This window comes from Strigops habroptila, chromosome 3, assembly GCF_004027225.2.
Source record: "Strigops habroptila isolate Jane chromosome 3, bStrHab1.2.pri, whole genome shotgun sequence".
Lineage (NCBI taxonomy): Eukaryota > Metazoa > Chordata > Aves > Psittaciformes > Psittacidae > Strigops > Strigops habroptila.
Window position 1 is genome coordinate 4429274 of NC_044279.2, and position 27196 is coordinate 4456469.

Below are 27196 nucleotides of genomic sequence, written 5' to 3' on the forward strand. Positions count from 1 at the left end.
GAATCTGGTCTGACATATTGCAAAGACTTCACTCCCTTGGAGAAAATGCAAGACAAATTCTGTGACCTTTTAAATCTGAAAGACCCCATCTACCCTTACTCAAAGGAGTATTTCCTCAGCTTCTGTAGACTAACAGACACCCCAGAACTCTTCAATGGGTAGGCTGACATGGACAGGCAGACCAACCCAGCACCCTTACCATACTTTCTGACAGGTCTCACTTGGCAGATGTGTAGCAGTGTTACAGCAGAATATGAAAGGCTTGTGTTAGAGGGACTATGAGCGTTCCTAAATGCCTTCTCCAGCCATGGGAAAATTCATGGATGTCTACTGCTACTCAAGAGAAACGTGTGTAGCCATGGAAAGACAAAAGTGGAAGAGGTCTTTGGTTGAAGGTAAAGCAAAAGGAGCGTAGTATATGCTGAGAGGTGTCACCTAGGACTTGATTTGGACAGCAAAAGACTGGCTCCCAGTGAGGCCTCAACCAGGATGGCCAGAAAGACCTGGCCACTAAGATGCCACTGAAAAGGGCTGGGGAAGCAGGCACATCCTTGGACTATGCCCATCAGCTCTGCTTCTTGGTGAAAAACTGCACAAAACTGCTTTTATTGGACACAGCTTCCTTACAGGAATAAGCTAAGCTAAACAGAATTTATTAAATATATAATAGAGTTTACCTGACTTACTTTGAACCCAACTTAGATGGCTTTCACATGCCATCGGTGTTCTAGCTAGAAACTACTGTCAAAGCAATGTGAATGCTGGAGAAGAAGAAATGGGTTGCACAAGTATCTCAAAACATCAGTAAAAGCCATAAAGAGGTAGTATTTTTAGGAGGCTCTTTACCTGCAGGTGGGTCCATTCTGTATTTATTCTCTTGACACCAACCGACTGGTCGAAGTCTGCAATCCAAGTAAAACAACCACTGGTCATAGGATTCAGTCTCCTCCAATCCCACATAGCGAAGGCGTAATCTTCCTCCAACATTTTCAACCACACTAACTATCCAGTACTGAAAGGGATTCTGGGAATCCTGCAGCTCTATTAAGGAATCAACTGTAATGAGGTCTACAGGGTTTTTTCCTCGCAGAGGCTGTTTGAATAGAAGCAAAACTCCTTATTTTAAACTTTATTTGAAGACTTCTCAAGGAAACAGATGACAGCAGAAGATTATTTTTGTTTTTCACACCATCATCCAAGCGATCAGCAAACAGTCTGTTCTTCTTCTATTTTACCCAATGTCTTCCAAGTGCAAATTCAGAAGTAAAACAGAAAACAACAGTTGTGCTAATTTCTCAACCGACATCATCAACAACAACAAAAAAAGAATAATAAAAGGTGGAACAGCTCATAAGGCACATCCACTTCAGGATGCTCCTGAACAACCCAAAGCCCAGTTATATTGGAGGATTTCAAACCAAATTCTCATTGATTGCAGCTACAAGAACCAATTGCAGGACTGGACACTGGCGTTTACCTAAAAGGCAACTTCTTTGGGCATGACCCTGAAATTGCCCTCTATTTGCTGATGTTTCCCATCAAAGGCTTTACCTCATTCCTACTGGCATGCAGGGCAAATTATTCCCAGCAGACAAGAGTCCATGGTGCTTACTCCAAAGCCCAAAGCCAATGGCAGGTTCCCACCACCTCAAATGGTCTTGCGATCAAAGTCCCAGGCACCCAGGGTTTGTTGGGTCAAGCCACCATGCCCAAGAAGTCCCAGTGACTGATGTTATTTGCTTGCACATAGCATTTTCTGTGATCTCAGTTTTGCAACCATTTACACATGTGCTTAACTTTACACCTGCAAAGCTGCCAACCACAGGCATTAAAAAACCATGAGATGCTTTGCAGAACGATACCTTTGGGGCTCAGTGTTTTTATTTTGCGACTGTGAGCATCTCTGTGCTGTCGAGCTTTTCTCCACTAACGTAATGGTTAGTTTTCTTCTTATATACAAGTTCCAATTCTTATGCAATTTCTTCATTCCAGGGCTTCAAGAGCAGGAATAAAGAACACCCCAAGAGTTGAGAGCATTGGTCCCCAAAGGAGATGCTAAGCACAGGCAGAATACGTTAAAACCACAGATTTTCAACCCTAACTATTCTATGATTCTATGATTTTCTTTTCCTGTGTGTTTGTCCCATTTCTAGTTAATTAAACGATATAAACCTTTCATAGTATATTCTTAAATATTAATTCTCTAAATCAGAGTCAGTCCAGGATGGTTCTTTTTAGGGGTGGGTAGAAAAAGAAGAGACGCCTTATTTGTTAAACAAGTTCTCTTTCTTGTTGAATTTTGAAAGCACTCAAAATCTTGAAATGCAACTGTTAATCCAAAAATGCAACAACACAGTGAGAATTTGGTAAAAAATGTACTTAAAATTACTTAAAACCTTATCGTGTGTATAGTTGTAAGCAGCTCTATGATTAATAGATATTTCTCAGAACAATATATTTGCATTATAAACCACTTCTCTACAGTGTAAGCTACAAGTACCTGTATAATCCCTTCAAATATTATTTCATGGCAAAACATGGTGTCAGAATTTAATAATATAATAGAAATCTGCTTTAATGGTTTTTCTCCTCTCATACAACTGCTTCATGGCAACAAAACATTCTTTAATAGGAAATGATGGTGTAATGATTTAACTTCTTATAATAAATCCCTGGCTGTATAAAAGCGCATATTGCTTCTCTGATTTGTGTGCTAAATTTTAAGCCAATAGGTTTGTCATTTACCCCTGAGAACTGAATAGCTAAGATTAATAATTGGCTTGAATGAAATATTAACATTTACCATGCAAGAACTCTCTATATGCATGGCTAGCATGGAAAAATAAATAAACAGAAGTACCACTACATATTGATTTAACAGTATGAAACAATCTGCAGCACTCGTGAACAGCAAATCTGTTGACAGGGGGTCACATACATTGCACGACACAGACAGCACTAAGCACATATATTGCATCAAACACCAGGAAAGGGTCAGAAACTGTTTCAAGCCAATGCAATGTTTTCTCTTTCTCTGCATTTCTGCCTGGGGCTGTCTTTTTTTCTCTGCCTGTGGAAAGGGAATGGAGAGAGGTTTGTGACTGCATTGGCATATAAGAGATGGGTGTTGGACACCACTAGCTTTCTGCATATGCCACCTGGGAGCGGTCCAGGAATGGGGATGTGACAGACCTGAGGACGTGCATTACTTCAGGCATGTGAGGGCTGTTCAGATTAACAGACTGGAGGAAAAGAATCCCTGATGGCATGATATTCATTCTCCCTGTCGTGCAGCTCGTACTGCTAAGGTATATGGAAAAAAAGATGCAGCTGTGGCTGGTGGGAGTGACCAGGGACAAAATGATCAAAACTGGTGCCTGGATGTGTGCTTGCTTCCAAAAAGCCAACATGAGGGTTTACACAAAGGTAAATCACCTGTGTGCCTTCACTCTCATCCTAAATAGAGAGGGGCAGGGAGGATTATCTCCTTCAGGATGTGCTGCCTCCTCCCCAAATGCCTGCACAGCATCTGCATAAAACAGGGCAGTCCTGATGGAGAAGGTGCCCTGCTCCATGGTTTCAAGGTGAATATGCAGGACTTTTTGTCTGGGATCTCAAGGCATGCTGAGGCTGCCCCTGGTGCAAGTCACCTTGTGAATATGCTGCACAGACTGGGCTCTTGGTCATATGGATGTATGTAAAAAACCATACCCTTCTTCTCTCCTGCGTACTGACTGAGGTTGCCTCACCCCACTTCCCTGCTAAATCTGTTGTGTTTAGGTGGAGGGAATGCCTTTGGGGGAGCTATTTCCATATACACATAAACCTGACAGTGCTCCCCATCAACCTTTTGAACCCCCTCTCCAATCTGTGTTGTGTCTTGAAAGCTCTTGTCACCGGTTTGGTGGATCTAATGGGACACTGAAGGGCTGTGTCTTCTTTCCTACAGACTCCCTCCATACTCTCCTTCACCACTCAGCCTTTTTTCAATACTCAACTTCCTAAGCACCACCTTTCAGCCTAAAGGCAAACCAAACTACCCCTCACTGGGTCAGAAGCAGAGCCAGCAGAGTCAAGACAACCTTGCCACCGGCTTTTTGGCCAGCACTGGATCATTTTGCCTGCTGCTGGAACACAGATGCTGCCAAGCACACAGCCCTACATGTTGGGAACACTGCTGCAGCATGCACATCGTGACACTGTATTGGATAGAAACTGCAATCTAATACATACGCCTTCCAGTAAGTTTGCAGGTGCAGTCCGGGCGCCGGTCAAATCATGTATGAGAAACTCCGTCCAGTCCATGTATTTCTCTTTGATTGCTGGGGAGGGAGAGGAAAGAAAAGCAATACTGAGCACAGGAGACTGCAATGGACTCCACATGTACCTTAGAAACATCTCCTTAGGGTTTGCCAGCTCTGAAATTTCAGATACAATTGTAATCCAGACCATAAGCAAAGCTGGTTTGCTGTCCTGTTTCCTTAGGCAGCCCATTAGATTCCAAAATAAAGGAAGTTGTTGCTCCACTGGAGCCACCGGCAGTGATTTACAACAGTGTGGCTTATCATCTCCATTTCTCCCATTCAAAATTGGCCACTGCTTGTGTAACAGCTCGTTTCCTGCTTATCACGTAGGCTCAGATGTGATTTATAAAGTCCCTTTGTATGTTCAATAATGAACTCTGAGAAAAACAAAGCTGTGCAAACTTTCAGTTCCTGGACAGGACAACAGAAACTCCAGGTGCTTTCCAGCAGAAAGCAAAACAAAAATCAACCCTGAGAACATCGTATGTCAGCTGCTGAGTCAATACACTTGCAAGAAGAAAGACTTAGAGAATTTATCAGGAACTTCTATCTCATTTCAAAACAATCTGAGTAATTTCTGAGCTAAACACTGTAAGCCTGTGTTACATCAGGATCTTTATCCACATAGTTTCTAAGATTTAAACCGGAATATATAAATGCTGTCTCCAGGATTCAAATTTTGTTGAAATCAGTAAAAGTTAGGCACCAACAGGCAATTCAGCAAATTTCAGCTTCAGAGATACAGATGCTTCTTCAAATACATTGTGCATTCGCAATCAGAAACCCAGAAACCAGACTTTAATTCCACCTGCCTGTAAATGGGAATTAAATTGCATCATCAGAAACATTTTGCTCTCCCAAAAAACTCTTACTTATGTGTGAGATAACCAACAGTGATACAGTTATGTTGCTAACACAGCAACACTCATAGAAGGGAAAAATTACATGCATTTGAAAATTAAAACATTTCCTCTGAACAAACAACTGGATAGAACCATAGAATCACAGAATGGTTTGGGTTGGAAAGGACCTTAAGATCATCCAGTTCCAACCCCCTGACATGGGCAGGGACACCTCATCCTAGAATATGTCACCCAAGGCTCTGTCCAACCTGGCCTTGAACACTGTCAGGGATGGAGCATTCACCACTTCTTTGGGCAACCTGTTCCAGCGCCTCACCACCCTCACAGGGAAGAACTTCTTCCTTATATCTAACCTGAACTTCCCCTGTTTCAATTTGAACCCATCACCCCTTGTGCTATCACTACAGTCCCTGATAAAGAGTCCCTCTCCAGCACCCTTGTAGCCCCCTTCAGATACTGGATACATGTTTTAAAGACCATCACCCCACATGGAAGCCCAGGAAGGGCTGTAATTAATCAGCGTTGGTCCAGAATAATTAAACGATAGCAGCCCTCATGGTTTGCTCAAAGGAAGAAAAATTCTTTGCTCCACGCTTTAGGGAAACACCACGTTAGTCAACCAAGAGCAATCCATTCACTTTCACACACATCAGGGTGGATAAATGTTTTCAAAGCTCAAAGTGACTGTGACTTCTCAGTCCTTCCCAGAGATGGGTTTCAGCTACCATACTGCCCCAGCAATGCAGAACCTGAGGTTTTGAACCTCTGAGAAGGTGCCATCTCAGTGGTTAGAGAAGGAGGACTTGGGGCTGCAAATGCAAACGGCAAGGTGGGCATAAATATTGCTACCGTTACCAAACCTGAGCCTTCTCAAGCCATCTGCTGCCAAACACTGAACTAAAGAAATGCAAAGAGCAAGCACTAGGTTTGCCCAAGGACAGTTACATGACTTTGCCATATAAACTGGCATAACATGGTTGGGCTTCTATCCAGTATGGGCACTTGGCACACTTGGACTCTTACCCATGCTACATTTCTATCCTAAATACCCTATGCAATCCAAACGTTTGGCCAAGGACAAAGACAGAAGCCGTGCCCAGCAGATCTTGCATCAGACCTCATTTCTGAGTTATGCTCCTTCCCAAAAGCCAGTTCTCCCAATGTCATTGAACTATACATTCAGTTTATAGACCTAAATTACTTTAAAAGTGCATTTGAATGTATTTAAAATTAGCAAACCTTAAAAGTGCTGGACTCGAGCCTCTATAAAACAATATTTAAACTTGCCTGGAACCATTCTAAGTCTTTTGCATGATTTTTGCATGATTTCCAGGAGGTTTATGAGCTTTATATTATTTAAGATGAAGGAGCAGCCTGAGAAGAAATAGTTTATACATGACACTTTCTCTCTCAACGTTCCTGTTGCGTACACCTCATCAGGTCTGTCCACTTACATTAGGATAAAGAAAACAAGCTTGATTTTGGCAACAGTGAGAAGATAGTAATTGCTGTAATGAATGAGGCTGCAGTCCCTCTACTTCAGACTTCTGCCTCTCGCTGCGAACAGCATCAGAGAAAGGTGCAAGTTGAACTTCATTTTGGCTCCTACCCACAAAGTTGTCAGCCAAATTCTGAATGCCAGAGCTTCATTACTAAAGAATGACAAATGTGATAAAAAGAACACGGTTCGAACTTTCAAAGCTGGCAGGAGAGTGGGGGAAATGGGATTTTCAGAGTTGACAACAGATTTCAGGGGCCTTCATTTCCAGATGCCTGATTTGAGATGTCTTAACGGTGCCCAATTCACAGATCTCGCTGTCAGTCAGTCCCTCTTCTAATGCTTCTCAAAAAAACACCAAAAAAATCCCTCTTCCTTTTTAAAAGGCTTGCACCTCACCATTTTTGACACCCAAATAAGATGGTGCCTCTCCCCACATTCAAATCTGGATTACAGGCTTCTAAAGTCCAAAATTGCCAAGGTGACCTTTATTTTAGTCTTCTTTTGCAGTGTAGATAAAGGGACTCTGAAAACCTCCAGGGGAGCACAGATTGCACTGGAAGTTTTACGAACAGGGATTTGCACCTTCTCCTGTGTCTGTAGAGTGCAACCGTCCTTCTCAATACTACGGTTCAAGTCATTACAATGCAAATGTTAATTTTTAGTAGTAATGAAGTGAATCTGGATCATCACAATATCTGCAAAAGCCTTCAAGGACCAAGCAAAATGTTAAACAATAATATTCAAACTAAGGAAAATCTGGTGGGTAAATGAGAATAGCTGGTAGTCTGCATCGGTGCACAACCTGAGCATCCATCTCAACAAACGCTGGTGAATCTCAAGCATCAAGCTCAGAACCTGCAAACTGAAGCACTGATTTTCGATCACCAATTCACACTGTTAGCTACAGGAAAAGATCCAACTGAACCTCTCCTATTGTACACAGACAGGAAGTACTCTGCTTTTAGAGCCCATCTGCAGCTGGCTGGCCAAGCAGTGGGATGGGAAGGTGGACAGCTCAACTAATATTGCCACTTTCAAAACATCCTTCCTTAAATAACCTCAGTGTGTCACAGGTGGTCCATAAGGCACTAGATATCCATAGATAGATACCACAGACATCACAGATATTCATGTTTTCTCCACCTTTCAATGGATCCATCTTCCCAGAAGACCTCTCTAAACTTTGCCCACTCAGAACCTGTCAAGTTGAATGCATCTCCAGTCTGTGGTGCTATGGGAAAAAAGGGAAACACACAAGAAATAAAGGAAAAGAAACCTCATCAAATCCTTTAAAAGAAAATCATGCAGGCAGGCAGGTCCTCCTACAAAAGCCGAAAGCCACAGAGGACAAAATGCATCCTTCACATCTTCAAGTGGAAATACTCTGACAAGGCCCCTCCAACCACAACGTATAATGGGCACAAGCAGTAATTTACATGCACACAATTAATGTCACCTAATTCATGCCACCCTATCTCTTACTGAGCTGCATAGACTCAAAAGGTAATAAGAAATCTTCTTGGTAAGAAAGTCCCTGGTACTTCTGCCTGGTTGGCATAGGAGAAAACATCCCTTGTTCTTTGCAACAGGACCATCACCCACACCACGATAGGGCTCCAAATAAGCCCAATGACAAGAAAGCATTTTAAATATCCTAGTTACATTGAAGTTACTTTTGAAATTATATCCTAAGCAGCGATGTCTTTCTTGACCAAGACAACAGTAACATCATCACACTGCTTGGTCCTCTAGAGCATGAGGCTTTCATGCTCTACGAGGACAGAGCGTGACCAAGGGTTCCAAATATTGCTATGAGCAACACACCCGTCTTAGTGCCAGTTCCATAGTCCTGCACGGGGTCCACTGTGCACAGAAGTGACTGATACACAGTGCGATGGTCTGAGACCGTGGGAGCCAACCACCATCCAATTTATCATAGTGAGAGGAAATAGTTCAAGAGAAGCAGAGACATGGTAGCAGAAAAAAAAGACTTAGTTTAGTGATCCTACTGATGTAAAGGCCTGAACTGAATGATTAAGCACTAGATAAGCCAGAGAGGAGACAGGTATTAGCAACACTCACACCACGGAAAAAGCATTGGTCAGAGCTTGCACCAGATTAGACACAGTACAGGCCAAACGTAAGGCACGTATCACACAAACCGATGCTCCCAGAACACCAACGTGCTCATAACTGCTTTTCTTTCCAGGTTTAGCAGGCAACACCACAGCCCCGTTGGAGCTGCAGCATGTGTACGCAGATGTGCCTGTTTCGTTTGGATCAGGCTCAGTTCATCTTTGAGCCAGCATGGGTGGGCTGTTTTTCACACTTCTGCAGCTTCAAGGCCAAAGGCTTTAAAGCATCTTCCTGACATAAAAGTGCCACAGAACCACCTGCCTCAGAGCAAAGCAGCCCAAAACAGAGCCCAGATACGCACACTTCTGGGCTGAGGTGTATTCATAGCAGAGCCAATAGCTCTGCTCCAGATTGCACTCATGCAGGACTAACTGCACAGGGAGGAAAATCCATCTGAATCCACAGAAAGACCTGAGAAAGATCCCACATTTCTCTCTCCAGTTCCTGAGGAGCAGTTGTAGCTGTGCACCAAACCCCAGACTCAGCACCAGGGTGGTTGAGGCTGAGCCCAGACCTTATCCAGAAGTAAAATCCAAGTATCCCTGCTCCATTGCAATCTCTGCAGCACACTACCTTTATGTCTCCTGCAGGAAAATGCAACGCCCTTCCTGCCTCCTTCAATGAAAGATATTTATGTCACAGAGCACCTTCTAGCTGGGCAGATATTATGGCAGATTCTTAATTTAAAAATAAAAGGGCCCTTCCACATTAAGATTCTATTTCTTTCCACAGAAGTCATGGTAAAGGTCATAAAACTGAGCTGTCCTTCCATAGGGCTGAACTCCATCAAAAAATGGATCACACCCCAAATAAGAGTAATTCTTCCCACTTCTTTCTCTACTCAGTTCACCCAGTCCCCAACCTCTCTGGCTCCCATTCATCTCTCCCTTTTCGACTCCCTGCCATTTTCTCACTTCTACTCATTCATCTCATTTTCCCAAGCAAACAACCCCGGGCTGTGGCTGCACCTGACTGTTCCAAACGCAGGCACCACAGCAGCTGCTGATGAAGGCTGCTGCAACCTGGTCAGGCGTTGATTTGCAAAGTGCCATTAGCATCACTCACTGTGCACCAGGTTTTCACCATCAGCCCCTTAAAACCAGCCCTTTCCCCTTGCACTGTGCATGCTGGCCATGACACCATGCAAACAGAGGTTGGAAAAGGTTGGAGAACTGCACATCCTGCATCACCGCATCCCTGTAATCCCAATAACCACATGCCTGACAGCCAGGACAGGCTTCATTCCCAGTGTACAACTGGCTGCGCCTGCGATCCTGTAAAATCTCTGTGCCTTTCCTCAACCACAGCATATAATGGGTTCAGATTTATCTGCCTCTCTAGAGAAATAAGAGATTAAAAGAACATTTACAGTCCCATGAAAGGACTGAGTCACAGGCACTCCATTCAATGAATATGAGATACTATTATCACATATTCTTTTTATCTAGTCTCCTAGTAGTTGCTGTTTTTCTTAAAGCCACTTCTCCCAGCTCATGGGTTTAGATGAAAATCCTCATTTTCTTTCTTTTTTTCCTTTTCTAGCAATAACAGTACACTGCAAAGCACAGGGAAAACCTTGAAATAGGAAAGACTGGGAAGACAATGGAAAGAAAATGCACTGGTTGGGGCTTTTTGCCTTTTACAATCGTGATTTTTTCCCCAAACCACTCGACCGACAAGAGCCAGAGTCAGGAATCTGAACTGCTGCATTCAGTAAAACAAATGAAGAGTAGCACAACTACCTTATTGGCTTACAGCACCTAAATAAGCTACTCCTCAGAAACACCTTTACATACCCCATGGATATCCTTGCACTTCCTAGCCATAAGGGAAGGCATAAGATGAACATGCTTCCAGCCACCAGGGACTAACGAGCAAGTAGTGTGCCATTCAAGGCCAGGTTGGATGGGGCTTGAGCAACATGGTCTAGTGTGAGGTGTTCCTGCCCGTAGCAGTGGGTTGGAACTAGATGATCTTTAAGGTCCTTTCCAATCCAAACTATTCTATGATTACTTCAAAATAATGCATGATAATACAAAATAATACATAATGAATGATTGAACACCGATGCCCATCTATCTACCTACTGTTTGAGTGTATTGAGTAGAAGCTTATAGGCATGAGGACAACCTAAACTAGTCCATCTGAGAGGACCCAAGCTGCTGCCACCAGTAAAAGGGTCAAAGACATGTTATAATAAAAATTCTTTTCTTTTTTGTCTGTACTTGGAAAAAAAAATTCCAAAAATGCTTTTCATGTTGGGTTTTTGTTAATAATGCAGGATCACCAGCAACCTGTCGACACCTCTACTGAGGAATTCTCACTGGACCCCATCAACCTCTAAACAACAGAGTTTCAATTTTCTCATATGTGAAGAACAACATCTTAAACAGCTTTCTAAATGGGTTTTAAATCTTTGCGATAAGTCTTGCTAAGTGAACAAACACTCGTTGTACCAACTAATTCTTATTATTACAAATTTAACTTCTTCCTAGACCAGAATGAACAAAAACAGTCAACAAGAAGATTTACAGCTGGAGAGAAACCTGGGCAGTTCTTGTCACTCCATTATGGAATGAACTAAAAATATCAAGATCTCAGAAAAAAAATAACTTTTATAAACAAGTAATTCCGGATGTTCAAAAGTTTATGTATATCTATTATAATATTTTAAGATACACTAAGTTAAAGTTGCTGGAGAGGGGATCCTCAATCCATGCCACTCCTACCAGTTCAATGCCAGTGGCCAGTGAGAGATGACTAAAGCCTGGAGAGGGCCAGCCACTCCAGCCAGTAAGATGGCTTCATTTGGGAGAAGTGGGAGGGGTTTAGCAACTTAAATGCTTCTGTGCAAACACATGTAGCATGGGGAATAAAAAACAGGAGTTAGAGCCATGCGTATATGTGCAGGGCTATGATCCTTACTGGATCACCTGGATCTGGTGGGATGGTTCTGATGGCTGGAGTGTTGGATAGAAGGATACAGGCTCTTCAGGAAGGATGGGCACAGGAAGACAAGCATGGGGTGTCACCCTCCAAATCTGTGGATGGATGAGGAGCTGACCAGGGCTTATAGCACCTCTGCAATGGAGACAGGCTGAGAGAGTTGGGCTTGTTGAAGAGAAGGGTCTGGGGAGACCTTAGAGCAGCTCCCAGTGCCTTAAAGGGGCTACAAGAAACCTGGAGAGGGGCTTTGGACAAGGGCCTGTAGGGACAGGACAAGGGGAATGGCTTTAACCTGCCAGACGGGAGACTGGGATGAGCTCTGAGGCAGAAGCTCTTCCCTGTGAGGGTGCTGAGGCGCTGGCACAGGGTGCCCAGAGAAGCTGTGGCTGCCCCATCCCTGGCAGTGTTCAAGGCCAGGCTGGACACAGGGGCTTGGAGCAACCTGCTCTAGTGGAGGTGTCCCTGCCGTGGCAGGGGGTTGGAACTGGATTGAGCTTTAAGGTCCTTTCCAACCCAAAACAGTCTGTAATACTAGGATAAGACATGCAGTTTTTGAAAAGGTAAATAGCATACTGCAAAAATATAGAAGTCTTACAATATTGATATTTTCTTTTAATTTTAAAGCTGTCACATATTTAATGCAATATTTATATGCTATAAAAAGTCTCAATGAATAAAATGTTACAACTAATGTTAGAAAGGTCTCAATGATAGAGTCAAAATGAGATGTCTTTATATCAAAATAACATAGAATGCTAAAACAATTTGTTTAGACTTCACCCATCAAAACAATTTGTCAAAACTGACATATCCTCACAAAATATTTCCATTTTGATAGAACAGCATTTTGACAGAAAATGGTTGAATCCAAACATTTCATTCAGCTTGCTGAACTATATACGTCCTTGTGAACCAGACTGGATGTGAAAATAGGATGGGGGTGTGAGCACTGTCCCTGCTCGCGTGCCCCTAAGCAAATGGCTCAGGCTGTGTGTACGCTGCTTTTGAACCCTCCTCAAGTCCTTCAGGGCAGGAAACAGCCTCTGCTGCATACCCTACAAAACCAGATCCCCCATTAGGCATTTCCAAAGTCAAATAAATGAAAAATACATTTTTTAAAAGCTACTTAGTGATTTAACTGCATTTTCTATACAAATGACTGTTCAGTTTGGATTCTTTTGTGGGCTCCCTGGAAAAAGCCAAATGGGGCTGGAGACATCTTCAAACAACTTTCTTACTTAAAGCTTCAAACAGTTTTCTGTTCTCACACCAGCAGAGTTCTGCGGTTTGAATCGGATCACAAAATAATGCTAATGCAGTTCAAAAAAGAACAAAAATATGCATCAAAAGCTGTTCATATGATTTTCTAACAATGCAGCCATAAATATCAAGAGATATCAACCTCAGAGCTCAGGCATCACCTTCTATACATGTCTTACATATGAAAAGCCTTCAAATTAAATATTATATATAGGAGATCTTCACGGAAAACAGAAGTTATAAGCAACTGTCCATCAAAGAATACATGTGCTCAGAATACATTCCTGGAGTCAGCAGTATAATGTGGCCCAATACATACGAATTTACAAGAGGCTAATAAACAGGTATTACAGGAAGTGTGGTATCTGTAGGGGAATGAGTAGCCCTTGTACACTGTTACATGCTGCTTTAAGCAATCGATTATGTACTTGCTCTTATAATTGTTAATTATTCAATGTTTTTTAGTAAATAAAACTGAAAATGCCTAAACTTCAAATTAATGTTGTTTAGCTCATAGGAGCTACTTCACATAATAACAACATTCTGCATCCTTTTTTAATTGTCTCCAAAGTACTTGGTGCATCCTGTTTTTTCAGGCTACCCAAAACACCCTTACCCCATGTCTAAGAGAAGACAACTCATTCTGCACTTTTTATTGTACTGACCCAAGAAAAAGCCAATGCACAGACTTTAATCCTTGCATACCCAATTCTGCATGCAACTATTAGGAGGAAACCTTGATTATAAAAAGTAGACAGAAGTAAAAACAAAGACAGGCATGAAGACATGATTTAGGTTCTCACCTTAAGAATTCCCTTCTATGCAATTACACTGAATTTCAGTATAATGTGACTGTTGCTCTCCCTGCTGCCATTCAAGGTTTACAGAAATGATCCATTTATATTCTCTTGGTCAAAATACACAAGTTCATGTGCAAACAATTGTCTCACTGTCCACAGGAAACTTTACTTCCTAACATTCTTTGAGTCCTTCACACTATTCCCCTTGGGTTTCTCTAGTCCTTAATTAACTGTTACCTTTCAATAGTGAAAAAGAAGCAGGTGGTTTGGGAGTTGCTTTTCCTTTCTTGAAGCTTGCTCTGTACTGTGCAACATCTCAAACCCAGCTGTGGGAACTACGGATGGAGGAAGGAAAGGACATGGATGTGGGATGCTGTGGGAGAAGAGCCTCAGTGTGCGCAGGCAGGGTGAGTGGGTGCTATTACACTGAAGTTATTGTTTTGAATTACTGGGTTGGAAAGGACCTTAAGCTCATCCAGTTCCAACCCCCTGCCATGGGCAGGGACACCTCACACTAGACCATGCTGCCCAAGGCTCTGTCCAACCTGGCCTTGAACACTGCCAGTGATGGAGCATTTACCACTTCTCTGGGCACCCTGTGCCAGTGCCTCACCACCCTCACAGTAAAGAACTTCCTTATATCTAACCTGAACTTCCCCTAATTCAGTTTAAACCCATCACCCTTTATCCTATGAATACAGTCCCTAAACCATGCTGGATCTTGCGTCAATCCTCTCCACTAACTCACTGCAGCTCAGGAAGCCTTGCAAGACACTTTGCCTAGCAAGAAATAACTAGCAGGAGGGCCACCACCAGCAACTGCTGTGGCATTTTCATGCAGCAGGTTCCACTGTCTTCACCCCAAACACAACATTACGTAAACAGACCCACTACTCTTCTTGATAGCCCACTGCTACAGCCTTCTGCTTACAAGTTAAACTGCTCGAGATCAGAAGAGAAATTTGCCTAATAAATCCCAAGAGCATGGTGACCCGTGTGCTATTAACCTGTATCAGCCCGCCTTGACTGACGGAGTACAACGGCCTCTGGTACCCATCCTGCATGCAAGCTGCAGTAAATGATCTACTCATAAGTACTGTGATTAATTAGTTCCCTTCAGTTAAAGTCAATACTCTACTTCCACTGGGTTACTTAAAAAAATGGATAAAAAGGAGAGGTGTGTTGATAATGGGAAGCAGCTCTGCTCTGTCTTGGTGGCATTATCTATCAATTGCAATCAGATTATGTAGATAAAGAACAGCAGCAAATTTCTCAGCTCTATTTGCACTTGTCACGTCCCTTCGCTGTAAGAAGACTTCATGCAAGCACAAATGGCACCACACAGCCAGGGACCACCAAGATGCAGCTCTGCTCTCCCTTGGGAGTATGGAAACAGGGGAGGAGGAAGAGTGAGACACAGGTGGGAGATGGCAAGAGGTGAGGGCAACTCATCTCTTCCCACCCTAAGCTTTGCAGGGATGCAACCTTACCATTCACCCGGTCCCTCAGCACCACAAAGTCACCTGCAACCATCTAGCCTCAACAGGGTGATATTCAAGGATGAAACATTTGGCTTTTCAGAGAGTTTACCATGCAAATCCTTATTTATTTTTTATATTTATTTCACCTGGAACATAACTCTGAAACCTTGTCATCCAGGCTAGGTACCAAACAACAGAAACACCCCCATTACATCACCACAGATTGGGAAGAGGAGCCGCCTGGCAACTTGCTTGGGAACGCAAAAGATCCTCCAGACACAGTCAGTTATCTGTTCCCTTGTGTCTGCAGGCATGAACGAAGGCTGATTGATTATTCAGAGGGGGAAATGTAGAGAGGGACTTTTACAAGGACAGGTAGTTATAGGACAAGGGGGAATGGCTTTAAACTGAAAGAAGGGAGATTTAGATGAAATATTAGGCAGAAATTCTTCCCTGTGAGGGTGCTGAGGCGCTGGCACAGGGTGCCCAGAGAAGCTGTGGCTGCCCCATCCCTGGCAGTGTTCAAGGCCAGGTTGGACACAGGGGCTTGGAGCAACCTGCTCTAGTGGAAGGTGTCCCTGCCCATGGCAGGGGGTTGGAACTGGATGAGCTTTAGGGTGCCTTCCAACCCAAACCATTCTATGATTTTATGAATATTCTGCTTTTGCTAGAGCATCCAACATAGTAAGAAAGGGCCCATTTTATTCTCAGTTTTCTATACAATAAATGAGGAGGAAACCTGATGCATAACTACAAAGGTCACAGTGTTTTACCCAGAGCAAGTGATTTCTGCTTCTCCAAGATTTCTTACCTAAACAGAAATTGTACACTCTTCACGCATAGCAGCAACACTGCTCACTGCCCAATTCAATTTTAGGTACGAGGTAACTAAATTTCATTGTTATCAACAACAGCCTTAGAAATTAAACAGGAATGGCTGACTTAAATGGTCTCAGACATGTACACACACAGAGCTGCTGAAAGGTATTTCTGCAAGTGAGGCGATGCCCAGCATCTGAAAGCTCTGAACAAACCATATAACCGTAGGGGTTCCTCCATCATTAGTATCAATGTCCATTAGGTGACAGCTCACTGTGAAAATGAGCAGCCAAACTTCACAGCTCTCACCACTTAACCCCAAGCCTCCCTGTATGTTCCTTGATTATTTTTACCTCCGCCTGCATTAAGCACCACGCTCAGTGTGCAGAAGAGATGTACCATGAGCGATGAGAGCTCCAGCTCCCAGTCTTCAGACCCAGGATTCTTAATGAACACTTTGTCAAATCAGCAGTTCAGGGGCATTCAGGGAGGGGGGGAACCTGGTATTTTGATTGTATTTCTAAATCCATTTTTATCCCATAAAGATAAAAGAAATAAATGAATAAAATCGGAAGAACTCTGTTATCCAGGCAAAATCAGCATCTTAACCAATGTGTCCAGGTCACAGACCTCGGAGTGTGACTGTAGGAGATGGGCTATGAGTGCACCTATACAAGATGCTAGTACACGCACCAGATTCCCTGCACAAAACCGCACTTAGCAGGCAGTTGCTTCCAAACTATAGCCCCTCTGGGTGAAAACCAAGAAAGCATTTAGTCATGTCTGAAGGCACAGAGAATTGATGTTGCAGGTAGGCAGAGAGGCACAAGCCTTTTGTTAACTCCTGATAGAAAAAGTTTCTAAAGCCATCAGGGGGATGTACATGTGTTGCTTGCCCATCATCCCCCTTGTAAAGCCTACATGTAGCACTTCCTATGTGCCCTGTGTACTAGTTCCAGAAGCGTAGAAAGAGGAGAAAGGTATGTCTCAAAAGCAAAATGCAAATTCCTAGATAACCCCCCATCCAAGTCAGCATTCATAACCATAGCCAGAACTATTGCAATACACAATCACAGAATTATTTAGGTTGGAAAAGACCTTTAAGATCGTCAAGTCCAACCGTTAACCTAACACTGCCAGGTTTACTACTAAACCATGTTCCTAAGCACTACATCTCAGCTTGGTTCATAGCTTGAATTAGTGTGCCACCACTGGGCACACACTGGACCATGCCAATAGCTGTTACGAATTAGTATAGGGGTCTTTCACATGATACTGCACCACACCAGATCTCTCTTTTGCTCAAAAGTGAAGCTAGTGGAGGAAGGGAGGTCCGGAGGTTACTTGATCCTGGTCCAACTGCCAAACGCTCTTGGCTCACTTTTGCAAATAGACAAAAGAGGCACTTTTATGCCCCGTCTTTGGGATCTCACAGGCCAGCCCCAAATGGATTCTCTGGCATAACAGCATCTAAAAATTACGGGCCATTCTGTAAGGGGATGTCACTGCAGTATAAATACTGTGCCCAAGGATCTGACCTCACGCCTCCAAACTCTATCCAATTATCTCACATACTAAGTGCCTTTTCTCACTTGTAAATCCCACAGTCGCATTCTAAAGGCTGTTCTTTGGAGACAGCTCTGTAAAATGCAACAAATTCACAGCAGCACAATGTTCTTACATAAAGCATAAACCAGTTCACTGCACAATTAATTACCTTTCTTCCCTGGCAATGCCAGCAATCTACAGCAAACACCCACTATGAGCAAAAGCATCAAAACTTAGAAGACATACAGAGGGACCTGATGTCCAAGAAATACATTCTGGATTTAGGTTTTTTTCATTTTCCATCTTTTAAAGAAAGATGAGAGTTAGTGGAGATGATGTTGCCAGTTTATTATATGCATTGTTTAATACACTGCAGAAGAATAATTAAGACCATACTTTCTTAGCTCCTGTGGGAAGCACTAGTTAAAAATACAAAAAGGATGGAAGTTTTGGTCAATGCTTAAGGTTTTATTTTCCTACTATCAAATTCAACGGATATTCAGGAAACCAGAGAATAGTCAAAATCAAAATTTTTTAGGTTTTCTGCCTTTAGGCAGACACTACAAGTCTAGATTCATCTCATCCTACACCACCCACCTAAAATATATGTTTCTAGTCTCACATTATCTGAAATTGTTGGTGCTATGGCTACAGACAGGTAAAACTGGAAGTCTCAAACCATGCCTTCTTTTGAAGACAGTAGCAGTAATTTGAGAGAAAAAAAGCCATTACTCATGTCAGCCCAGACACCCAACACAAGGGCAAAGAAGCATCTCAGAGACAAGCAGCAAAGGGAGATCTTGTGGGAAAAGCCTTGCAGGACTCAGGCAAAAGGCTGGTGCCATGATGCTTGAGTTGGTGAGGAACAGTGCTGTGAGGGACGGAGAGTAAAGCAGGATGCACGATGTCTAAGTTAAGGATTTGCCCATGGTTGTCCCCAAATCTCACTGCTCACACCCAGAGCATAGGACAGTAGTGGCAATCTAACCATCCCCATGACACAAGAGTGAGCCAACACACTCCCAAATTATCACGGAAATAGCCAAAAAGCCTCATTCACCATGACTTCACCTTCTGACACCCCATGAAGCAGAAACATGTGTTTAAAAAAGAATAAATAAAAACAAACAAACTAATTTCACACATTGCAGTGCATTCTGTAATTAATCAGAATTGCACTGCCAGCTTCTAATGATCAAATCCCATTTAATCACTTTGGAGCCTCTCGGCTGTGTGATGCTAGCACCACAAATCAGAACCTAGAGGGCATTATGAACATTCATCATGCATCCTTCCCGAAATTAATGGTACAGTCTAAGCACAGCCAGGCCCCATGAGGTGCTTAACATCCTATGCACAAGATGTAAATTCATAATCATCATCATTGCAACACCATCAAAGAAATACTCCATCAAGGCTCATTTTGCGCTTGCTAAACATGTGTTTTCTTCACTTGAAACTAGAAAAGGGCTTGAACTATAAATCCCAGGATCAAAAACAACCCCCAAACTTTGAAGAGTTTAGATTTGAATCAGAGATCAACATGGAACATTATGCAAGGCATCATTTGTAATGAGAATAACAGCATGTTATGGGCCTTGAAATGCCAGCAGCTTTTCCAGCGTGCTCCAAACCTCCTTTGAATTCTACAACTTCAGCTTCTCCATCACTCATGTTGACAGGAGATGATGATGCTGTGATGGAACCCAAATGCCTTCACTTATAAATGAAAGGCTCCCAAATCTTAGTGCAGAGTCATGGTTCATTCAGCTGGTTTGTGAGCAATTAATCTTATCCTCATCACACTATGTTTCCTCCAAGTTTTCTCTGTTTCTAAAGAAATTCTGTAGATGTTCTACAGAAAGAGGCCTTCCAAGTGGAGCTGCTTGTGGATGTCCAGGCTCAAGAACAACAGCAGAATGGCCAAAAGCAAAGCAAGATCCTATGGAACAGGTAGCTTCAGCAGTCAAATGTTCAGGGTGTAGATGCTTCACATGGACAGGCACTCCTCAGTGACCTTCTGAGGGCTGTTTAGCATTGGGAGGATTATAGCATTTCCCCTTCTTTAGGCTCTATACTCATAATAGAATCATAGAAGCATAATTAGGGTTGCAAAGCACCTTAAGATCATCTAGTTCCAACCCCCTGCCATGGCAAGGACACCTCACACTACACCATGGCAGAGCCTCTTCAGTAAAATGTGCAGAATACATAGCAAGATGGTTTCCTGAGTCTGGCGAAGTTTTACATGGATGCATGTTCTAGATTAACTCCAGCACTTTAGGAAGTAGCTGGATTTTTACAGCACGACCTGAAAATGCTGACCTTCCCCTCATTTCTTCATCCATTCCCAACAGCGACAGCGTTGGAAAAGGCTTTTTTTGCTACAAACGCAGGACGTGGATGCTCTGCCTCAAAACACAAAATAAACCATCAATCAGGAAGGGTTTCAACATGTCCTTATGCTTATGTGCTTGTTGGTTTGTTGGTTTCTTTTGTGACCAAAATCAAATAGAAATGAGAACACACACAGATTTGGAAAAAAAATCATGTGGGAATTCAGAGCTAAAGCTTTCCAATATCATGTAAAGGGGCCAGAATTGACCCAAAATTTGGAATGTGGGTTAGAGGAATTGATTTTTAATTATTATCAGGAAAATGCTTTATAGGAGCACCACTTAAATCTCTACACTGTGTAACAGCTACCTCTGTGGGCTCCAGGAGCATATGGTCTGCTTCAGGAAGCAAGCCCCTTCCATGGTGACTGGGAGCCCACATTATCATGTGTAATGAGGGAAAAATCAAGTGCAAGTCACAGCTGGCTCAGGATCATGCTGGTGCTTGCATCTGCCACTAGCAGCTTCCCAAGTCTGCTATATGCATGCTCCTCATGAGCAAAATCTGAGGTGCCCCTAGGTGTATCTAAAGGAATGACACTAGACACACTGGCTTGTCCTTGTCCTGAAAGAGCACAGAAAATCCTCTGTTGGCTCAGTTCTACTAGATATAATTTAATCTGATCAAAAAAGGTCCATTGAAGAAACAAGTAAATCAACTTCGGCATGTGCTGGATCAAATCCCTTGTGCTATTTACCCTTTCCAGCTCCTACAGCAATGTACAGAAAGTCACCTCCTTCTTTGATACGAGGACCCAAAACTGTGCCCAACTTGGAATATGAATGATAGGGGGGGTTTTTAAGTCTCCACAGACGTCTCCAATGATGATTACTTAAGTCTGTCGATGTTTTACTTATTATATCACCACATTAACTGCCTAGGCCCAGTCTTCTAGCTGAGATGGTATTTCCATTCCAAAACTCCTCTGGGGGAAATTACAGGAGAGTGGGGAAGGCAAATTATATGTAATTACCAAGAATAGCTACTTAAAAAATCTCAAACTAATCATTTTAAAGAACATTTTATTAAAAAACTCATTCAGATGGACATTAGTTAAGTTGACTATGTGAAAAAAAGAGTGCTTTGCATCACTGTTACACTTTCAGAGCCAATGCACCTATTTTCCTATGGTTTCTGGGCTTTCTAGCTCCACAGCTTCAGAGCACATATCCCAGGAGGTGGTGCGAGTGTGGAAGAACAACTCTGGATATTCACTGCTGGATATTCAAGGTGCAGAGATCTCCAGAATCATGAGTGAGGCACACACTTAAGGGGTATTTCCTTGAATAATGTCGTCTCCTCAATAGCAACTCACCAAGTCTATAAATGGGGCTGTAACTCTGCTTGACAGTGAACAGATTCTCAACTGTTCTGCATTTTGTTCTGTATTCACATGGTTTGCATCAAATACTTGGTTGATGTCAAACGGTGGCTCAACACAGAGCAAGAGGGCCAGTACTTCTAAGTTACTGTCTCTTCAATCACATTTGTTATTAGGAGCCTCACTGGGACTTTAACTGTAAAATAATTTACATCTTTCCCTCCCTTAGCACTTAAACGTCTTGGGAAGAAGATTTTGCTGGTTTGTGCAATTGATGGAAAGAGGTTTTTGCAACAACCATCAAAGGGAGATTTTACCTGTAATGGTCTCAAAGGTACCTTCTGAAAGTCCACCCTGTTTCACCTACTGCTAAAGAACAATAAATCTCAGGAAATGAGTACTCATAGAAAAGCCTTATGTCTGCTCCCAGCCTTTTCCTGCAGTATTTCCTTGGAAATACAGCTTCTCATTCACAGTCTCTGCCTCACACTGCAATTACTCTTTTCCTCCTGCATCTTTGTTCCTCCAGCACAACTTGTACTAAATGTCAGGTCCAAAACCAAAGGTTTAGTCACAGCAGTGTCTGCAGTGTTATCCTGCGGGCTGTGACCAGAATTGCAAGCAGCAGAAGGCAAAGCCATGGGGTCTCAACTGCCCATCTTAAGCCCTTCGAGCATCCTGAAGGGAGCTTGAGTCCCATTGAAATGTTCTTTCCTCACAGGACAACAGGAGCCACAGCAGAAATTGGTTCTGCCAACACTCTGGGCTGATCTGTCAACTATTGAAGCTCAGCACTACTGCAAGGCGTTTTGTTCCATCAGCCTTCATCAGTGTTGAACCTTTTTGCTGTGCAAAGGGATTGGGCTTTGATCTATACAATCTCACACATTGCCCAGTAACACAGTAACACTAAAAAGTAAATATAGCTCTACATGAGTTTGGACAAGCAAAGCTTCCTCAGTTTCTAACACAGCCCCTCTTTTTTGCTGCTGCCCATAGTGTGACACAAACTCCGTTGGGATGTACACCATTCAGCCAAGAGGGATTAACTCCAGTTCCCAAAGCCGACCGCTACAAAAGCAAGTGGTTCCAGATCAGTGATTGAAGGGGGAGAGAGAAATGGGAGAAGAAGGAAGGAAAAAAAGGAAAAAAGGAAAAAAGAAGGAATAAGAAGTACTTCTACTCCTTTTCATGGCAAATGAGACATGCCCCATCCCATGCACTTGTGTCCAACCCCACCACCCCAACACAAAGGTGCATCAGTGTCCAAGTTTGGGCAGATCCTCCATTCACTGAGCAGCCCTGCCTGCAGGTAGATGCCTTCACATTTAGCTCTACCCCTCTGATCACCCTTGCTTTTACCTTCCTACTGTGCCTTATTTGCTCCTCACTTGCATGGTCCAGCTGTGAGAGAATCAATTGGCTTCGGCCCTGCTGTTCCCAAGAAAAAATCAAGTCTCTCAGGACTTCTTTTTAAAGTATTGCAAAGACATGGAGCACAGAGTTAATACACATCCTGGCCATTTGTTATCACAGCCAGCCATAAAGCAACAGCACTAGCACACCCGAGGCCCAGCTTTGCCAATAGCCTGGCTTGAGGAGCACTTCAATCTCCCTGTATAAAACTCTGCAATCCAGTGCAGAAGTTGCAAGCCTCGCTGCCCACATGAGGTCAGACTCCATGGCACTTCTGGCTAGTTCTAGTCCTTCAAGCAGCACCAAAATGGGTACTGAAGGCTTCCAAAACCCAAAAGATGCCTACTTGCTTACATTCGGAAGAGACCAACATGCTTAAGTGATCTCCCTGCTGGATAATGGAAACCTCAGCTGGGGTCCCATAACACCTACATCTGCGATGGTAAAGGATGGCTGGCTCCTCAAGCTGCAGGATAAGAAGGAAATCTGTGCTCTCTGCCTTGAAAACCCAGATGCACACCATAGAAGCACGATGAAATGAATCATTCCTTGATATCCAAGCATCTTCCAAACAGAAGAACAGGTATCAGGAGAAAACAAACAGATCTGAGTACAGTGCTATGTACAGAAATAAACTAATATCAAGCTTGACTGAAAAAGTTGATTAAATTAGTTTAATTTAAAAGCCCAAACAAACCCTGAAGGAGGTTCTTTGTTTATTGCTTTTTACCAACAGCACGCGTTCCTGAAGAAGCACCATGTGGGCATGAAATATTTATTCATTAAATCTTTCATAAAGCTCCACACTATTGGTTTCACTCAGGATATATTTATAACTCATCAAAGTCCACGAAAATCACTGCTTTTCTTTCCCCCACCTCCACCCCCCTCCCCCCTTCCAGATTGTTTATAAAAGGATTAGGCTTTCAGTTTTCATTGCAATAAGCCTGATCCTGGCTCCACTGTTGCTTGTACACAAGGTGCTGCTGCTTTAATCATAACAGGACTCATAGTTCGGCTTTCCCTGTACCACCCAAAAGAGACCGTGACAGTACTGCAAACTATACCACTGCTTTACAGCATTCTTGCCATGGGAATGGCAACATCAGTCATTTATGGAGGAAGGCACCATGCACCAGCCACAATACAAGCAAACAGAAGTCAGGATGACCAAGCAAGGGAAAGGCAGCCAGAAAGTACATTCATTTCAGTATTGGTATATCCAAGTCGTTTGTTATCAAACCTCAACCCATCATTGAAACCTCTTCTTGAACCCTTCCTTGGCCATTAGCCAACCTACAGATTAAACCCACACTCCACATTGAGTTAATAACACAATAGCATAAACAGTGCTATATTATCTTCAGTGTTTGTTGTAAAACTATATAATACTATTTTACTAGGTTTACTGACTATATAGCTCAGTCCAGTACAGGAACAAGGATAGGTTATACTTATAAATAGAAGTACTTTCCACCCATAAGTGGAAAAAAGTCCAGGACAGTGCAGGGACAATTGCATCAGTGAAACTGTCACCTCTCTAAGAAGTTGCACTGATACCTAATCTTGGCATGGGCAAAATCTGATTTACCCACATAATCCTAAACAATTAAAAACACCCTAAAACACACACGGAGCAGGCACTTCAGGTGCATTGCAGGGTGCAACAGTCATTTGCATTCATCCCTCCCTTGTTGGACCACCACTGTGTGGTCAGGCCTGCTCCTGTTTCCCTTACTTCATTTGTTTGTGAGAATAAATAAATAAATACAAATACAGCACAAGCAGACGTTGTTGTCCCTGGAAACCAGGCTTGCTGGGTATGTTTGTGCTGAAATAGCTTCTTATTGGAAAATTAGGTTTTGATTAAAGTGTGTTCTTTTCTCGCTTTTAATAAACAGAGCCTACTCCATGTGCAAGCTTTGGGGTTGGTTTTATACAGGAAAGCTAAACCATCTTGTACAGCTTTGGCTTTTCCAAATGCCTGATCCTCAGGAAGAGGTGTGTCCCTATGCGCATCTCATGGGAAGACATCCTAGGATGACTCCAAAAGGAGAGACAAGCCCTCACAAGATAAAGTGTAACCCAGGCAAGGGCAAGGAGGGACCAGCACCCACATGTGAATCCTTTAAGGCACTGGTGCAACTCAAGTCAACGTTTTGGGTATTTAATCCCAGAAACAACTGTCCTGACATCTTTGAGGGGGAAACCTACTTTTTGCCAAAGGAAAATATTGATGAGAACAAAGCAAAGTTAGATATAAGAAGTTCTTTACCGTGAGGGTGGTGAGGCACTGGCACAGGGTGCCCAAAGAAGTGGTAAATGCTCCATCCCTGGCAGTGTTCAAGGCCAGGCTGGACAGAGCCTTAGGTGACATGGTCTAGTGTGAGGCGCCCCTGCCCATGACAGGGGGTTGGAAGTAGATGATCTTAAGGTCCTTTCCAACCCAAACCATTCTATGATTCTGTAATTCTATGACATGGCTCCTATTAGGGCAAAATTCAGCCCAAACACCCCCAGCTCTTCAGCCAAAGCTGGAGTTATTTTTACCTCCCCTCCTCTCCTCCCTGCTGCCATCATTAGGAAAGTAAAGCAAAAAGAAATGCTATTTTTTTATATGCTCGTTAAGTGTAATCTGCTAAATGTTCTATGCCAATGCATATAGCTGCCTACTATGCTAATAGAATATTTAATTGACATTTATTTGCTGACTAGTTATTTATGCTAACGTCACCCCTGCATAATTAATGGTCTGCTAAAGTCGACTTGAAAAGCACACATAAAACACTGCACTAGGAGTCATTTGCAGTACTTAAAATAAAGAAATCCTGCCGTTTATTTACATTAGCTTAGTCTAAGCTTGGTTTTGATGGAATAAGTGGATAAGAATGGGGCAAAGAACATTAAAAAAACACAAACTACGTACTACTTTAGGAATACCCACAGTCTTTCAGAGTACAACCTGACAAAGAAGATTTCCGAGTTTCATTTTACTTGGCTTGAGGGCCCAGTTCTTAGCTGATGTAAAACAGCACAAGCTCAGTGAAAACTAACTGATTTTCTTCAGCCTCAAACTCTTAGGAAATAATATTTCAGGTGAACCTTCAGTGAAAGAGCTAAACAGGGGCCAGATCTGTTCTCAGTTACACCAGTAGAGAAGCAAACTCATCTCAGGTAACCTGGTGGAGGTGAGCCAACTCTTCACCAAGATAAAAGGAGAAGTCCAACCTGCCCATCTGATCCCTCTACCTGCACTGTAATCACAGACCTGCAGGCATAGTTTAAGTGTTATTTCCTCTGGCATGAGATACTCGGAGAAAGTCGGCTTTGGTTAAAAAAACATTCCATGACCCCATTTTCTGAGAGAGAAGCTCTGGAGCCCCCAATCTGTTTTCAGAAACCTTATCTCTGTGTCACTCTCTGAAGAACCTGTGGACAAGCTTTGCGGACACAAGTAACCCCCAAAAATGATGCTGAAAGGCAAGAGTATGAGCTGTGCCCCTCAAGAAAGCCTTTTGCGCACCTAAGGATTCTTGTATGACACCAAATCCACACCTCCAGCAGAAAGTGACTGCTCAAGGCTTGCCCTTCTCTTTGATCCTGTATCACTGTCTCCCCTTACTGTTCCTGTTCCCCATTCTCTCTCAATTCCACTACTTCCTGCTGTAGCCCAGTCCCAGAATCTGTTCTAACTACTACACCCATCAACAATTTCACCTGAGCATTAACAAAACAGAAAATTTGGCTCCAAATTAACTTATTTCTTCAATCTACCTATTCATCTATCTGACATCTTGCACACGAATCTGCTGTGCAACACAGCAGACCATCTTTTGACTGTGCAGAATCCGGTGAGTCCTGATGCTGTTAAGTTTTGACATGGCCAACCAGATCCACTTCTCCCTTCTCTTACACCAGTGATCTCAAAAATCAGGACAGATTCAGATAATAATAATAATAATAAATACAACAAGTTGCCATCTGAAGGCAACCTGGTTTGTGTGGCACAAGTTTTATGTTCTTTTTCATCCATACCCTCCCAGAATCAGACCCAGCACTGAGAACCTGAGTGGCACTTCTCTCCTTTGGCCTGGATCTAGGGTAAAAGTTCACCTGGCCCGAGGTACACATGAAAACCCATTTCAAATAGTGACCAAATGATGATGTTCACCTTCACAGGAAGCCTGGGCAGACAAAATGCTTTAAGTCCAGCACTTTTAATGGTGTATTTGATGATGAAGCTTGATAAAGCTCAGTACAATGCAAGAGGGACTCATTTCACCCCAGGATCAGGCTTTTGGGCTTTAATTCTCCTTATATTGGTGTAACAGAGAAATAAAAGCTGCTTTCCTACACATAATCACAGTGTGATTGACCACCAGATCACCACCATCTTGATCACCA

General features: G+C 42.9%; 1 protein-coding gene across 1 annotated transcript in view; it reads right to left on the reverse strand.

Moving 5' to 3' along the window:
• SFMBT2 (Scm like with four mbt domains 2) overlaps nucleotides 1-27196 on the reverse strand; it is a 116513-nt gene that overhangs the window by 62968 nt on the left and 26349 nt on the right. Inside the window, 2 exon segments of the mRNA XM_030479799.1 lie at nucleotides 847-1093; nucleotides 4234-4322. Of these exon segments, the coding sequence (XP_030335659.1) occupies nucleotides 847-1093; nucleotides 4234-4322 (336 nt within the window).